The following is a 15,286-nucleotide window of genomic DNA, read 5'->3' on the forward strand; positions in this document are numbered from 1 at the left end:
TTCGCTTTTGTTGTGGTGACTGGGCAAATAATTAGCAAAAGCAATCATTTAAATTTAAGTCAAAATTTAAACGTGAAATTGTTTAATTATACGAATTCTGTCGTACATACATTCGTGTGTGGCAAGGGAATTTGCATAGTAATTGCATTGCAATTGAAATAATTGACTGTTTCATTCGATGTTTGTTTTTGATTGATTTGTCGAGACCGAGATTACGATTTCATATGGGCAGTTAAATTTGGATTCATTGTAAACTTAGAAATACATTTTCCTTTATTCCTGTTTTTTAATCTGATGTAAGACACAAATTCCAAACAGACTCCAAACGAATATGTTTTTGGTTTATACAGTTTCTTAAGTCTTGTGTAACATTTGCTGATTAGCACTGATACGAATTCATGATGCGGAAATCGGTTTAATTTCCCAATATAGCCTTCCATTAGCTGTGTGGAGTTATGTATAACTGGTTAACGCTATGACCGAAGACTGAACTTCGGCAATTAACACAGAACGTTGGTTCGACCATAAAATCGCATGAATATGCTAATTTATGTTTTCATCATCATAGTATTCTAGCTCAAAATTGGTTTCGTTTTTTCTGATTATTATTCATCTAATTAGCATAAGCCGTTCGATTAAAAACATTTAGAGTGGAGCGCTGTGTTTAATAGAAAGTAAAAGTTGTATGTTCTAAATTATGGCAAAAGTTTAACTGAATGGGAAATGGGTCAAGGTTTTTGGCTTAGCAATTCAGGTATTTCTAACAGATGAAATCACTAATGTCCCTTTTACATGCTTTTTAAATAAAACCATCATCCAATTATACTCATACGTATATTACAGAAATGTATACATAAGTATACCGACAGTTAGTGATTAATTATTTAATTACTATGCATCCCATACATTTTCTACCCTTCGTTAGTTTTCTAAGAAAAGTTAGCATTTTGAAATAGTAATATTTCAGGATCCAGTAAGTTAACCTAAGTTAATTAATTGGAAAACGCGAGCGTCCTCTCTGGACTCATCCCTAGATCTATCGGCATCAAGTCCAGAAGTACTAGCGGCATCGTTTCCCCAGTTGTTTCTATCATTGCCGCTGTTATCCATTGTTTCCAGTAGCTTCAGGGCCCTATCGACATCAGCGTTGTGGACGCTATCGCTCCAGTCATCGTTGCTACCTGAAGATCTGGTTAGTCCTCCTCCGGCGCCACCTATGTTTATACTCTGAAATATACCCGATGCACCGATCGCAGTATAGATTAATCCAAGCAGCAACCAAAGGCGGAGAATGGTTTGCATTTTGTTTCGATTAGCGCTGGCTGCAGTTGACTGAATGTCAGTCGGCTTCCGAGCTTCGTTTTTATAGCCTTGCCCTGGGTTATCTGCAGTTCTAAATGTGCTTGGTATTTTATAGACAGAGGTTATACACGTATTGATTGAGGTGAGTGTGGGAAATTCCAGCTTTCGTTAACAACGTACTGTGCTTGTTTACCACAAAATAAATTGATATCTTGAGCGAGGTTCTGACTGCAAGTACAACTACAGAGAAAACAATTTTTGGATATTTTCCGTATACATTTGGACCGGATACGGAATTATTCTGTGAAGTACTTCTGAAGCAATGCAGGCTTTGAGAAACATTCTTCTGAGTACAAATTATAATTTAAATATTACATTTTTATTTCTTTTAAGTTCTTACGGAAACTGAATATATATTTGGCTTAATGATTGCTCATTTAATTTTAAACAAAGTCAGATATGTGGAAATTGTGTTAAAAAGTATTGTTTTAATATTGTACTATTGTATTTGAAGGCCTTTTCTTAAAAGATATTTACATTGTATATACTTACTAGCTATCACAATGTTTTAGTATTCATCAATGTACAAGAAATAGGGACAAATAAATTATTATTTTAGGCAATCAATAAGTTATTAAACAAAACTTATTGTACTAAGTCACCGGTTCGGTAACAAAATCTGTTGAATCCAAGGTTGTCTCATCGTAGTCAAGACTTGAGTAGTCGGTTGAGTTCTCCTGAGCTGCGTCGGACTCCTGCCAACGTCTGATTAGCTCGTCCATGGCGTTCATGAACTCTTCGGCACTGTTGTATCCGCTGCCAGACTCCTCCAAGACATCATAGTTAGGATCGTCGGTAGATCCAATAAGGTCGTGCGGATGGCCAGCGACTAGAGCTGCACAGAGGATGCCAAGTAGGAGCAGAAGCGGAATAATGTGCCTCTTCATTGTGTTCAATTATCTGCGGGCAACTGCACTTCTAGTTGTAATTTCTTTCCTTTTATACGAACCGTATCGGTCAGTAATAGTTCAGTTGAATTCTGGAAAATCCAGTCCGGGCTAAGCCCAAGTTGCAAATTGCTTGGATTTCCTCATTCATATTTATGCGTTGGGCGGTGCAATAATCCGCACTGGGTCTGAGTCATCGCAGGCCAAGCCAAATCAAACATAGCGCATACGACATGTAGACACTTGCGGCTCAACAGTCATGCAAATAAGTCTACGATTAATTTCCAGTAATTGATATATCTGTAAAGCAAATTGTTGGTCTGTGCAATCATCAATTACTTGATTGGCAGGTGTAAATAAGGTTCGAAGGGCATTAAGATTAGGTTGAAAAATTCGTTTTAAGCGCAGAAAAAACTTTGTTACTGCTTACAACTTTTGAAGAGCCTCTATAGCAATGATATAAGATTTAGTCCTAGCTATAAGAATTCTAGATTTCGCAGAGCCACTGTAGCTGCAACTCCCTAGTAGGCCGATGCTGGATGCTGCCGGCAACCCTTAAATGACTTGGCTACGAACACCGAGCACTTCACTCCGCCTCGTTGCTTCAATCCCTCTCGGGCTCCTGCGGCACTTTATTCAATTTTCCAAAGCCCGCGCTCACAGCTACTCGCAACCCCAAGCCCATTTTCCACCCGTACAGCCACCCATTCACGAAAACCCCTGGTAAAAACATGCAATCTACTCACGAGGCTAATGCCCTTTTATGGCTTTGGAGTGTGCCGCATCAGCAAAACGGTGCTGAATCGCTGCTGAAGCTGCAGCATCCAACCTCCCAACCACCACGCGAACAAGGCCATTAGGTGGGCCACCAGACTCGATGCACGGGGCTGCAGCTCATTATCCTCCCCAGGAGCACCACCCATCCACTGAATTGAACGCGGTCTTGTCTGCAAATGTGTCGCACATTTGCATCATCGTCACTGGAGTCTGAGACTGCGCCATGTAAGTCAGCGTTAGCTTTTCGCAAATCGAATTCACTGACTTTCAGCACTTTCCGTTTTGTTCTATTTGTTGTTTTATTATTATTAATATTTGAAATTGAATATAAAATCGATGTTTAATTTCAAATATTGCAATTTACATAGGGTTGCCTGTGCTTATTAGATTACTAAACTAGTTATATCTTTATTATGAATTGCTAGCCAATATATTTATACCACTTTATAAGACTTGTACCACTTTATACCTCTAATTTTTTAGAAAAATGTATTCTTTTATTTTGTCCAAGCTTACTTGACTTGATAAGTTTTTCAGACAGTTTCGGTAATGACATCTAATTGAAATGCATACTTTTCTTTAACTGCGTCAGTCGTTTAAGAATTTCAGCATTCTTCTGGCCAGTGGATTCTAGACCCACATAAATACCGGCTCGCATGTTTTCTTCTAAGTATGTAGAACCTTAGCAACTGTCATAAAAAGCAAAACTTAAATGGCCCAAGCACTCCGCCATATAAGTATGACAGGCAGTCAACTTAACATTTCAGTCACACAATGACCTTCACCTAGAAGCCATCAAAGCGTACCCAACCGACGGCCCAGCCCTAGCCCCAAATCCCAAAGCCCAAGCTCAGCGGAGACCAAAGCCAAAACCAAATCCAAAACCAAATCCAAAACCAACTTCAACGCAATGCGACCAAATAACATAAAAACAAAAGTCAATCACAAAAAATGGGGAACTAGTCAACTTTTACAGGCTGATCACTTAATACCCTTTCCGAAAAGGAGTATTTCAATTTTCTTAATCAAATCATTGAATTTCATCAATCCTATAACCCTCTAAAATATAAATTTGACGTTATTGATTTAACAATTTTTCGCTTGCTCTACTAATACTATACAACTTTATACAACTATACTATACAACTATACTATACAACTAATTTTAAAACATTTAAAAAACGATTTGTTGCTGACATATTAATTTATTTTATATACTTTATTGACTATTTTTCATTACATAAATTTTTTTCCAAAATGATAGATGCCCCAGAAAGCGTATTAGAATGATATGAAAAACGAGACAAAGCCGAAGCTGCGTTTGCTCAGTCGGTCGCGTAATTTTGGTTTCGGAGCCACTTGATTAGCACGCTCTGAGCCATGTTTAAACGTGGGCTGTTTAACCAAACGGCAGCCAATACACCCGACCTGGCCAGAAGACCGTCCAATAACAGCAACAACAAGAGCACCGATATGGCCAACGACTGCGAACACAATTCAGCTAAAGACCGCACTAAAGACTTTGACGCAAAAAACGTGCGAGTACGTGCCGCTGATTAGTAAAACAAACAAATTAAATTTGTTTCTGCTTTTTGCCTGATTTTCTTCTTTTTTGGGCTAAGAGCTAGAAAAAAGAGCTGTGCTAGCACAAAGAGACTAGTAAAATTTTAAAGAGAATTGTGATGGATTTGGTCCATGAGAAGTCAATAAAAAATGATATCTGCTTTTGGAACAGATGCTACAATTTGAACTTGTATTTTTTGCGTGTGATGTTGAACCAAACTATTATTCGATGGGAAAAAGTCGATTGATTAGATTTAATTTATGTAAAAAAAAATTTAGCTTGTTGCCAAATTAATAACATTTTAAATAACTTTGCTTTTAATTACATGCATTCCTTGATGTGTTACCAGATTAATATTTGATTCCTTAAAAATTGACAAGTTTAAATACTCTTGGGTACAATTTGTAGTATGAAATCAATAAATTTCTTTGCTTCATTGAAGATGGTGCCTTAACTACGCAATAAAGAAACGGTTCTAAAGGGTTAAATTCACAGTCTGGCATAAAATAATATTTCTCTTATTATCCAGATGGTGCAATTTCTTTTCTAACGTACACTTTCATAAGGTGGACTATTAGGTATAAATTCCCATTATTCCACAAGTCGTTCTTGCTTTCTGTAATACGTAGTTGGAAGATCAACTCTTTTGACCATCAAGGTCCACAGCAAATCGATTTGATCTTTGCAACTACTGGTCTTGGCTTTTAAGTAGGCACCTGTGGCTTGTAGATCTGTGAAATAAAATGAATATTTATATAAGAATGGATTGCATTGTCATGAGTAGGCAACGTCTCGCGCATTCTTGGCGATATGGCTTGGCCCGTGGAGAAGGAGAGTCAGGTTTGTTAATCCATGCCAAATCAATATGCAGGTCGCGGCTTTGACTCAATTCTTATTTTGCCCGAGACGTCATTATAAACCGCAGCGTTTTCGGTTGGCGAGGGGGGTTGACTTGGGCTAAGCCCATTACTGGACACCAGTTGGTTAAGTACTGTTGACTTGCTGTGCCTACACTCAAAGAATAATAACGTCCAAAATTGCCAACAAATTTTGATGATGAACTGAATTAACAAAGTATTAACAAAATTTAAAAAAATGTTTGTTTAATACCTTAAGGGGGTATTTTTATCAGTAGAGTTTTGGAATCACTTTTAAAGATGCCGAAAAGTATGCAATACTATACTTTAGGTGGCTATAACATGACAATTTTTAACTGCATAGTTTAAGAACAAATAAAATAACGAAATTATTTCTTGCCTTAAGCAACCCTTGGACTAAGTATTGTACTGTTTTTGTAAAAACTGATTAGATTAAGCTGCCGGTCGGGTAGCAGTGTGTTAATCCTTAGAATAAAATGTCCACGTTAATAAAAGTTAAAAAAAAATAGTTTAAGAACAAACTTACTGCATTCCAATGATCTGAAGACAGATTATTATAGAAAGTACTTGCTTAATCTGAAGTGTAGCAAAAAAATTCGATTTCTGATATGGGTGTTCAGCAAATAATTCGCCTGACCAGGCAAAGTCATTTCTCTACAAATTTCTGCTTCTAACATTCTCTGATTTTATTCCCAGTGTACTGCTCCCACTGCTGCTGCTGCTGCATTGTTCTCGGTGGCGTTCTTAACGAGCGCAGCATGCAAAACAAGGCGCAAGACGCCATTTGGCCAACACACAGAGGGAATCGCAGAATCGTTTTTATGGCCGATGCGCCCCTGCATGACAATCGGGCCGGTCCCAACTGGGTGAATCTCTGGCTGCCCTGTCCTGTCCAGTCAGCCCAGTCCCTCCGTGAATTTGTGAATTTTGTGTCTGATTGTGCGCACGCGCTCATAATCAAAGAGTCTTCACCTCCCGAGCCCCCAACTCGCCGCTGAGCTGCCTTTTTATGATGGATGGAGCGTTGGCGACCGATTCGCCTTGACGTTGATGCGCCATCAAGGAAAATTATTGCGTGCGCGCAATTAAAACTAAAATAAAGTTGCAAAAATATGAATCCAAATTTGCATGCCGCCACACATATACCAGGAATTATATATCTTGACAATGCAGCCACTTCGTTCGAATGAGTCAGAAGGCTTTGAGCGACTTCCAATTGTCTGTTAAAACGGCTTACACAAACTTAACGTTTGAACGATTCTTATGTCACAAGTTCAAGTAAAATATAAATTCTCATTAAAATAGTTTACCGACTTACTTGAAATTAACGTGAATAGAGGTATTCAAAATAGATTGTTGTGTAGGTATAAAACTCAATGTAATTAAAGCTAACCTATTCCAGGTTCTATTTCGAACCATTTAAAAGATCAAACCTGTTAATGTGGCTATCTCTATCCATCTAACTAAAGCCTACCTTTATCAGGGGTATCACAACCGTTTGGATTACAAGCGACTTTGGTATGAGTTTAAAATTTTTACTGCCAAACAACATCCTTTAAATGAAAACCATTTATCTGAAATTTTCAGAAGAAACAATTTTTTTTCCATTTCAATTAAGAATAACTTAAAGAAACCTGCAATTACACTTTTCATTTAAGCTTACATTGACTTATTGTGCATTTAAAACACCCTTCATTTAACTCTTTACTTTGAGGGCTTTAATCCCACACGTTTCAGTTGGATGGACAACTTTAAATATTTTATATTGTGTATGTTGTGCAATCGGTTTATGCTGAATCTTTAAACCACTGCTGATTCAATTTGGTGTATCTGCTGCTACCTTTTATAAAACTGTTGGGCAATCAAGCGTTCAGCTTTGCCTGACTTTTTGTTTTCGTTTTCAAATTTATAAAGGTTTGGCGCATATTTATTTATTTTTAATGTGACGCATGGGGAAAATGTTTCCCTTTCTGTGGAGCGGAAGCTCGTGTCGCTCGGTGACAAAAGTGGCGGCTTGGGGATGGGGCAGCCCGGAATCATCGGACTCCGGCGCTTAACAGCGACATTGTTGACATATCTGGACACTTGGATCGCGTCGCATCGGGACGATATGTTGCCAGTCCCATTCTACAGGCCCACACTATACGTCTGCGAGCCCTATTTGTGTGTGGATTTGTGTTTATTGGCCAGATTCGCTTTTGAATTTATGGTCGGGAGTGGAGTAGCGCTGTAGGAGAGCAGCCAAACGAGCCCAAAAAGCTGTCAGCGATACTTTATGTACAAAGCCAATGTTCCCAATAATAAATTCAGGGAAAGGCGTATATTAGCTTCGGAAAGGGAAGTAATGCTTTATTTTTAGCATAGCGATTGAAATGTATCCCTAGAATAAGTGGGAAGTGTCAGCACCGGAAAGTGACTAATGAAATATATATTTTGAAACAAGAAATAAAATGATTTTTGTGTGGTTTAGCTTTGAACAAGCCAAAATAATGCAATGCAAGACAAATGTGTTTCAAGTTCTTTAAACGAAAAATGCCTGATTATTTGTAAGTACCAGGTATTAATCCAAAAATTAAGTGAGTTACATCTAATCCTCTTGCAACCCCGCCACAGTTTCCTTAAATTATTCATTTTTAAATTTAATTAAATTTCAGATTTCCCTTTCCCAACAATCGCTTGTGCGTCACAAGATCCCCTGGAAAATGTACATGCCAACATATCTACCGGCAATCAAATTATAGAGCAATTTGAGACAAGTCAAGACCACTTTTGGCTGTCAATATTTCATATTATTATCGATTTTATAACGAAGTACACACCGAAAACAGAAAAGCAGTGGCAGACGCATAACACATTCTGGCCCGGGCCACTAAAGATGGATATCTGGCAAAACATATTGCCGCAGCAACAATATTTTGGTTTCCAGGCCGAGCTTCATTGACTGACTGCCCAAATGCCTGACTGACTGGGTGACTGACTAACTGACTAACTGCCCGACATCAAAAACTGAGGGAATACATTGAGCCTGTTTATCGCAGACATCAGAAGCAGCCTTAGTTTCAGCATCAACAACCGCCAAAAGCCGCAGGCGAGCACGCGTTCTCCAAATATTTATGAGCCGCAAAACAGAAGGAGGACGGCCAAGTCGGGGTGTGGATGGGGCCGGAGGAGGTTCAGTGGCCAGGGGGATTTCGGGCAAGTGATTTACCGACTGAGCTTCAAGTAGCCGAAGCTGCTGTCAATCAGCCTGCAATCAGCCTCCACTTTAAGCCTATAAAAACGTCTGCAGTTAGCGGTAAAGCCAAGCCAAGACCAAAATATCAAAGCCCCTGTACGTACGCCGAGGCCCGAAAAGTAAAAGTGGCTTACGGTAAAACCATTCGGCAAAAAGAATTTCATACATTTCATATAGCGCCGCACCCAAGATCTCCCTGAAATGGAGACGCGTCCGCAGTGTACAAAGACAATTAGTGACCTCAAAAACGTTTTGCAGTTAAAGATTTTTTCTCTGCAGTTGATCTTTTATGAGCGATATGGCAAGGAGCCCTCATAATATTTTCGGCTGCATTTAGTTAATGAGATCTTAAACATTGACTGTCCGGATTTTCACTTCTCTTATGGCAACCAAGACGTGATCGAAAGCCTCAAATGGGCCAGGGGAAATATATTTCATACAGTCGCCGTTAAGGTAATAGCCCTTTTTCTATAACCGAGGAAATAATTAGGTGATCCAATATCACATATATAAATATATATCAATATTAAAGGTAGGTGTCAGCCCAATATAACTGTATCAACTGAATTGTGGAGTTAGTTCTCTGAACGGAGGTGTGTTTTAAAGGGTGTGGTTGGGCTGTTGGTTCCCCGAAGAATGGTCATCCAATTTGTGTATTGGTCACGCTGGCAATTTCTACCTGGCCAACAAATACATATTTGTATTTTTTCTTTATTTTGCAGACCTTCAGTGCGGCCTAACGCAAACAAAATCCCCAAGCAAATTAATGTTGTATCTGCCTTTTTATTTTTTCATTGGCCAACACGAAACGAAACTGTCAATTGATGTCTTCGGCGCCGGACGAGGCGGCTTTTGGTATTTCCTTGGAATTATCTTAATGTGAAATCTTGAACTATGATTGGGGCATGGTCACAAGGGCCGGCCGGCGCAAATACCTAAGACGATTTTTAATAAATTTCGGTCTTGACTGACATGTCCGAGACGTCCTAAGGCGCATTTAATTGCAAAGTTTTGTAACATCAGCAAGATGTCACAGTAACTTGGCCTGGGGCGAAAGCATGGCCAAAACAAAAATCGAACTAATAAGCTGCGGCCTAATCTTTGGCCAATTCGGGTGGTTTTCTGCCAGCCAGATTATGCTCACTTTAGTGAGCCACAAAACCCTTTTCGCATCCCGGCGATTACACATAATTTTCATGTTAATGGCGGCAGGCAAATGCCAAGGTACGATAACAGGGAAAACCCTTGCGAGCAAACAAAAAGGGTAATAAAATGGCAAGAACATCTGAACATATGCGCACTGCCGTGTGCAGCTAAGCGGAAATCTAACCGACATTCCCAACCGAAAAAGCCTCAGTGAAAGGGAACTTAACGGAAGATGGTTTTCTTTTGTTAAGAACTCCCAGGACTTTTAAATGCTCTATGGCTATATTATATTATTCTTTATTCTCAGCATTTCAAGTTATGTTTTATGGGTTATATGTGTATTAAGGTTTTTTTTAGTAAGACTTAAGACTTTATATTCCTGATTTTGATTGCAATGGTTTTCGCCATTTGACAGTGCACCCATGCTTGTCGTTTTTCGAATTCCTCATTCACCTAGTAAGAAAACCATTTAAAAACAGCCAAATCATGGCATAAAACTCGCCCCTTAGTTTAAGGGTTTCCCTCGGCCATATGCACAATTCCGGCGAATCATGACCTAATTTCCAATCGAAATAACTTCCAACTATATAGCTTTTATATGTCCGCTCCGTTTTATTAGTTTACACCCGGCCACAAGGAAGTAATACTCCAGATTACGTCACTCAGCACGCCTCCTCGTAGGACAACAAAGTGGGGGCTTTAAAACCAGAGATTATGTGACCAGACGAAACGGACCCCGTACTAAGCTGCACGACAAAACCCATAATATCCTGCAGTGGGCCATAAAAAAAGGGAAGAGCAAATAAAATGTCCGTGGGCCGGGTGTCTGGCCCAGAGACTTGTGACTCAGGTGTGTGAGAGCGGCCTATGGACCAAAACCAGAGTCTGACATTTGTTTTCCCTCGGTCCTGCGGTGGTTTCTTGTATTTTTTAACAACGCCCGGAAGCGGATGCGGATACGGATGCGGATGTCTGCCATAAACGAGCTCATTAGTAGGCACAATGTGCCGTGGCTAATGTGCTCCAATAGATCCGCTGGCGTTCCTCAAGCGTTTTGGTTGAAGTTGAGCTCTTATTTCGACCACAGGGAAATCGGTGGGGAGCAGCATTAAAACGAACTTTTACAGCGGTTTTAAAGTCGTAAACACCCAATGAAATTTTAATGATACCGAGCAGGTTGTGGCCACGCCCCCTCTCACTCACACACTGAAGCAAGGGGTGAAAAAGTAAAAAATATCCAGAATCTGGTCCAGCGATTCTCGCATCCTGTTTAAAGTTGAAAAATCCAGGGCTTATTGATTTTTTGTTCAATCGCCGGCGCTCGTTTCGTTTGATTTTGGACAGTTTAATGCTCCATTGAATGTTCCCAGAGTCTGAAGGAAGGAGAGGTCCCCCATGGGATGTCCATGTTTATGCCCGGATGCGCCCCAACCAGGAGGTCCTTTCTCCTCCTCCCACCCCCTCCCATTTTCCCCTTCCGCGGATAATGCCCAGGAACATCCTTTGCCCTTTCGTGCATTCGATTGGCAACTTTGTTTGGCCGAAGTGTCTCCCTCCAGCCTGCACTTTTCACCCACTTTCCCAGCTTTTCCCTCATCCGCTGCTTGAAATGTCAATTGCGCTTATTAAGGGAAAAGTTCACTGCGCTCTAAGCGAAATCGGATCCTAGAGGTGGGCGATCCAGGAATGCCCAAAAATATCTGTGAGGAAAGGAAAATAGCTCTTCTTGCACGACCTGTTTAGAATTTGAAAATTTCAAATAGAGGTAGGTATATAATAAATATTAATATAAATAATAATAAAACATTTTAATATAGTAAGTAAGATTGCTATATATATATAGTAAGATTGCGTTTAAACACATGGCACTGAAATATATAAATATAAAAAATGTAAACAAATGCTTAAATAAATATAGATAAATAACAATTCTGTAGATGGAGCTTTGTGCCATAGGTGCTCACATTTTTGCTGATAACCTATTACGTAGACGCAGTACTCCTTGCTAAACTCACGAAACCATCCCAAGCGAAGAAGGATAGCTAAGTACCTGGAAGGCAGGCACCCTGAAGCTGTCACCAGGTTGAATAACAAAAGTGGAAAACATTCCGGCACTTGACGGAGGTGTTTTCGAAAGTTGTTCGAGTGTGTGGCGTAGGCCGCTCAAGAGGCCAAAGGAGCTTCTCCTAAGCTCCTTCCAATAGACCAAAATCCCGATGCTGACGACACTGCAGCTGTGACAAGACTAACTAAGATGCTTGCTCGCCGGGTAACAACAGCTTCCAGCATATTGTTGTGCTCGTGGTGCGATTAATTCCCCCCGGGCAAAGGCATTTAGGCAATCAAATTAGTCTAAGCCGAAAGCTTAAAGCCAACTAATAGACACGTACATTGTGCATACACAGACAGCTGGCCAAGTGTCGCATCAATTTCCCTCAGTTCTTGGGCACGAATTGCGTATACGACAGATGGTTTTTTCGGGCGCCCTCTGCGAGATTTATTTACTCACCAAATGTCTGTCCAGGCTGTGATTGAAAGGCGGCATTTTACGGCTGGAAGTCGAGTAAACCAGGTAAAATATGTCGCTCGATTTATTTGAATATGCAAATTACTCCTAAAGGTGTTCCGCAGCTTAATTAAAAAGTTAGCTGGCAGCTCAGCATCTCTGAGTAAAGCAACTAAGAGCAGCCATCCTAAAGATATTTTACTAAAATTAAATTTAGTTCATTCATATCTTTGTTGAATAAAACTAACATAAATACCTTTCCTTAAAATGTATATAACAAATTTAGTGTGTTTTCCATTTATAAATAATTCTTCAAATCAGCTCCTGCAAATCGATTTCTTTTTTTGCATATGCTAATATGTGCGTAGTTTTTGTGTAGAATTTGTATAAATATGCAAAAGGTAATCGCGTTGTATTTCTGACCATAAATGTTTCTGCGCATCTCTTTCAATGGCACCTAAAATACGTGTTGAATATTGCATTCTTTGCGGTTGAATAATTTGTATTTAAATCGTTTGGGTTCAATGCCCTCGAATAGCAAAACAAGTTGACTTTGCTTTCTTGCTTAAACGATTTCGCTGCTCGCCCGATAAATGTCAGAGGGGATTAGATGCAAAACAAATACATTTTGTGGAGTAAACAAACACACAAATTCGCTCCTCTTTCAGATGCCAGCGCTCAACACGGCGTATGATTAATCAGCAAGCGACTAATGCACTTAGTGAGCAGGGCTATGACACTAAAACTTAAGTGTGGCCCGCACTTAATTCAAAATGCATGTTAAAACGCCATTAACTTGAAGCAGGAAGTGCTGATGGCGATATAATGCGACTACTACTGTTCTTGATGATGATCTAACCCGGGACAGGGACCCCGGGTCCAGGGGCACTCCGTCCGTAAGCGTTTATTGAACCCAACCGAGAGGGGCGGACAAAGCAATTGGCTCCCCATCGTATCATGTCGCAATGCAGCCAAGCGTTGCATATAAATTGCCAAAAATTATGAAAATCCGATGCCTTAACAGGTAGCTCTAATTACAGGGTTCACAGCTCATATGACTAATTACGATTTTTCGGCGTTTCGCTTGCTTTTTGTCTGCGACTGCATTTGTCAGCCAGCTGGATCCGAGCTCTTGAACCCCGACCACCTCGTAAACAAGTCGAGACAATTAAAAACAGCCTTAAAATACAGAGCAGCTTGCAAGCCGCTTCTGATTTGTACGATAAAAAGGGGCGAGCGCAGAAATTCGTTTCTTGTTCCCCGAAAACACGAAAATTACCTGTTGGCGACTGTCAGTTTAAGTTATTAAAGCTTATGCCGTCCAGTCGATCTTTTCGAACTTAATTTTTAAAATACAAAGAATCTCTTACTCGCATTTGCTGATATAAAACATACTGACAAAAATTTTCATTTTTGATTAAGCCCCTAAATCCTATTTTTTGAATAACATTGGAATACAATGAGTCTAATGCAATGGGGAAATAAAATAGGGGCACATTTTTCCATAAAAAGCATGTAAAGTGTGAATTATTGCAATTTTTCTAAAAATTATAGGGTTTTTCTGTTTTTAACTTTTCTTGAATTTATTTTGTTTTTCTCCTTTGAAAGGTGAACAAGAGTTACAAGCAAGGGTAAGTGCCCCAAAAAGAAGAACATATTTTTTTACACAGTACTCGAAGAGTGAAATGGTATATTGTATTCGTCGGAAATTATGTAACAGGTAGAGGGTAGCGTTTCCAACGCTATAAAGTATACATATATATTATTGATCAAGATCACAAGCCGAGTCGATCTAGCCATGTCCGTCTGTCTGTCCGTCCCTATGACCGCTATGGCTGTCTGGCGCGCACATTTGTGAAGATTTTGTTTTAGTGTAAATTGACATTTATTTTATTGATCAATGCCTATCTAGGTGCTGAGAATGTTATTTGAAAAGCTTTTTAGTTTAAGAGGCTTTGGCATGGTCAGTAGTTCTCCTACCGTCCCTTAGGCGCCATGGCGCTTGCAAGAAATGCCTTGGAAATTTATTTTATTTGATATTTGAAACAGATCCGATCGTCGAGGCACTCGACTAAAGCGTTCTTCCTTGTTTTGCCATTGATAATCACAACAAAATCCCATTCAATTTTTACAAAATATTAAAAAATGTAGGCGCCAGACAGACAGATTTAGCGTTATGGGCGGTTGTGGGCTTTAGAGTGACCGTGGCACCCTTCTGAAGCACACTTGCGCTGTCCTAGAACCTCAAGAATCTGCATGCCAAGCCCCAACTTTTCTAGCTTTCAAATTTTCCGAGTACTCAGCGTTCATACGGACGGACATACAGACGTACAGACGGACATGGCTAGTTTGACTCGGCTAGTGATCCTGATCAAGAGTACATATACTTTATAGGGTCGAAAACGATTCATTCTGTCTGTTACATACTTTCCCACAAATCTAATATACCCTTTTACTCTAAGAGTAACGTGTTGCATGGGAAGAGTTTGAAGTTTGCCTCGAACATGTTCGATCGCAACGCGATAATGATCTTCGCAGCCGCGGAGCAACCTTGACCTGGTTCTTGGATCTCAAAAAGGGGCGACAGCGCCAAATGGCAGCAAATTGCAGTTGTGTTTGGCCGATGCCACATGGAGCAGCAGGCACTTGGAAGCAGGAGGCAGGCGGAACCGGTTCCGTGCTCTTTTCCCACCAACATGCAATTATCTGCTTTTTGCAGCGCTTAGCTTTGGAGCCGCCCGTGGGGCACTCACGCAACACGGTAGGCGTGGCACGGCACGTTAAGCTAAATAGGTTTTTTTGGCGGTCAACAGGTTGGTGCGTGTAAGGCTGCGAGGGCGTGGCCGCAAAAAAAATAATCGAGCTGCTGAAAAAAGGAGCTCAGAAGTTGAACCAATTATTTGTACACTAGGAATGCCAAATAAAAATGTA

At 40.1% G+C, this 15,286-nt stretch overlaps 2 protein-coding genes across 2 annotated transcripts; both read right to left on the reverse strand.

The window, feature by feature from the left end:
• Positions 1-820: 820 nt before the first annotated feature.
• Positions 821-1,352, reverse strand: LOC108011943 (uncharacterized). The gene has a single exon (XM_017077192.4). The coding sequence runs from the start codon at positions 1,300-1,302 to the stop codon at positions 979-981; it is 324 nt and encodes a 107-aa protein (XP_016932681.3). The 5' UTR covers positions 1,303-1,352; the 3' UTR covers positions 821-978.
• A 418-nt stretch (positions 1,353-1,770) lies between these two features.
• Positions 1,771-2,288, reverse strand: LOC108011948 (uncharacterized). Its single transcript, XM_017077200.4, has one exon. The coding sequence runs from the start codon at positions 2,247-2,249 to the stop codon at positions 1,956-1,958; it is 294 nt and encodes a 97-aa protein (XP_016932689.3). The 5' UTR covers positions 2,250-2,288; the 3' UTR covers positions 1,771-1,955.
• Positions 2,289-15,286: the final 12,998 nt, after the last annotated feature.

This window comes from Drosophila suzukii, chromosome 2L, assembly GCF_043229965.1.
Source record: "Drosophila suzukii chromosome 2L, CBGP_Dsuzu_IsoJpt1.0, whole genome shotgun sequence".
Lineage (NCBI taxonomy): Eukaryota > Metazoa > Arthropoda > Insecta > Diptera > Drosophilidae > Drosophila > Drosophila suzukii.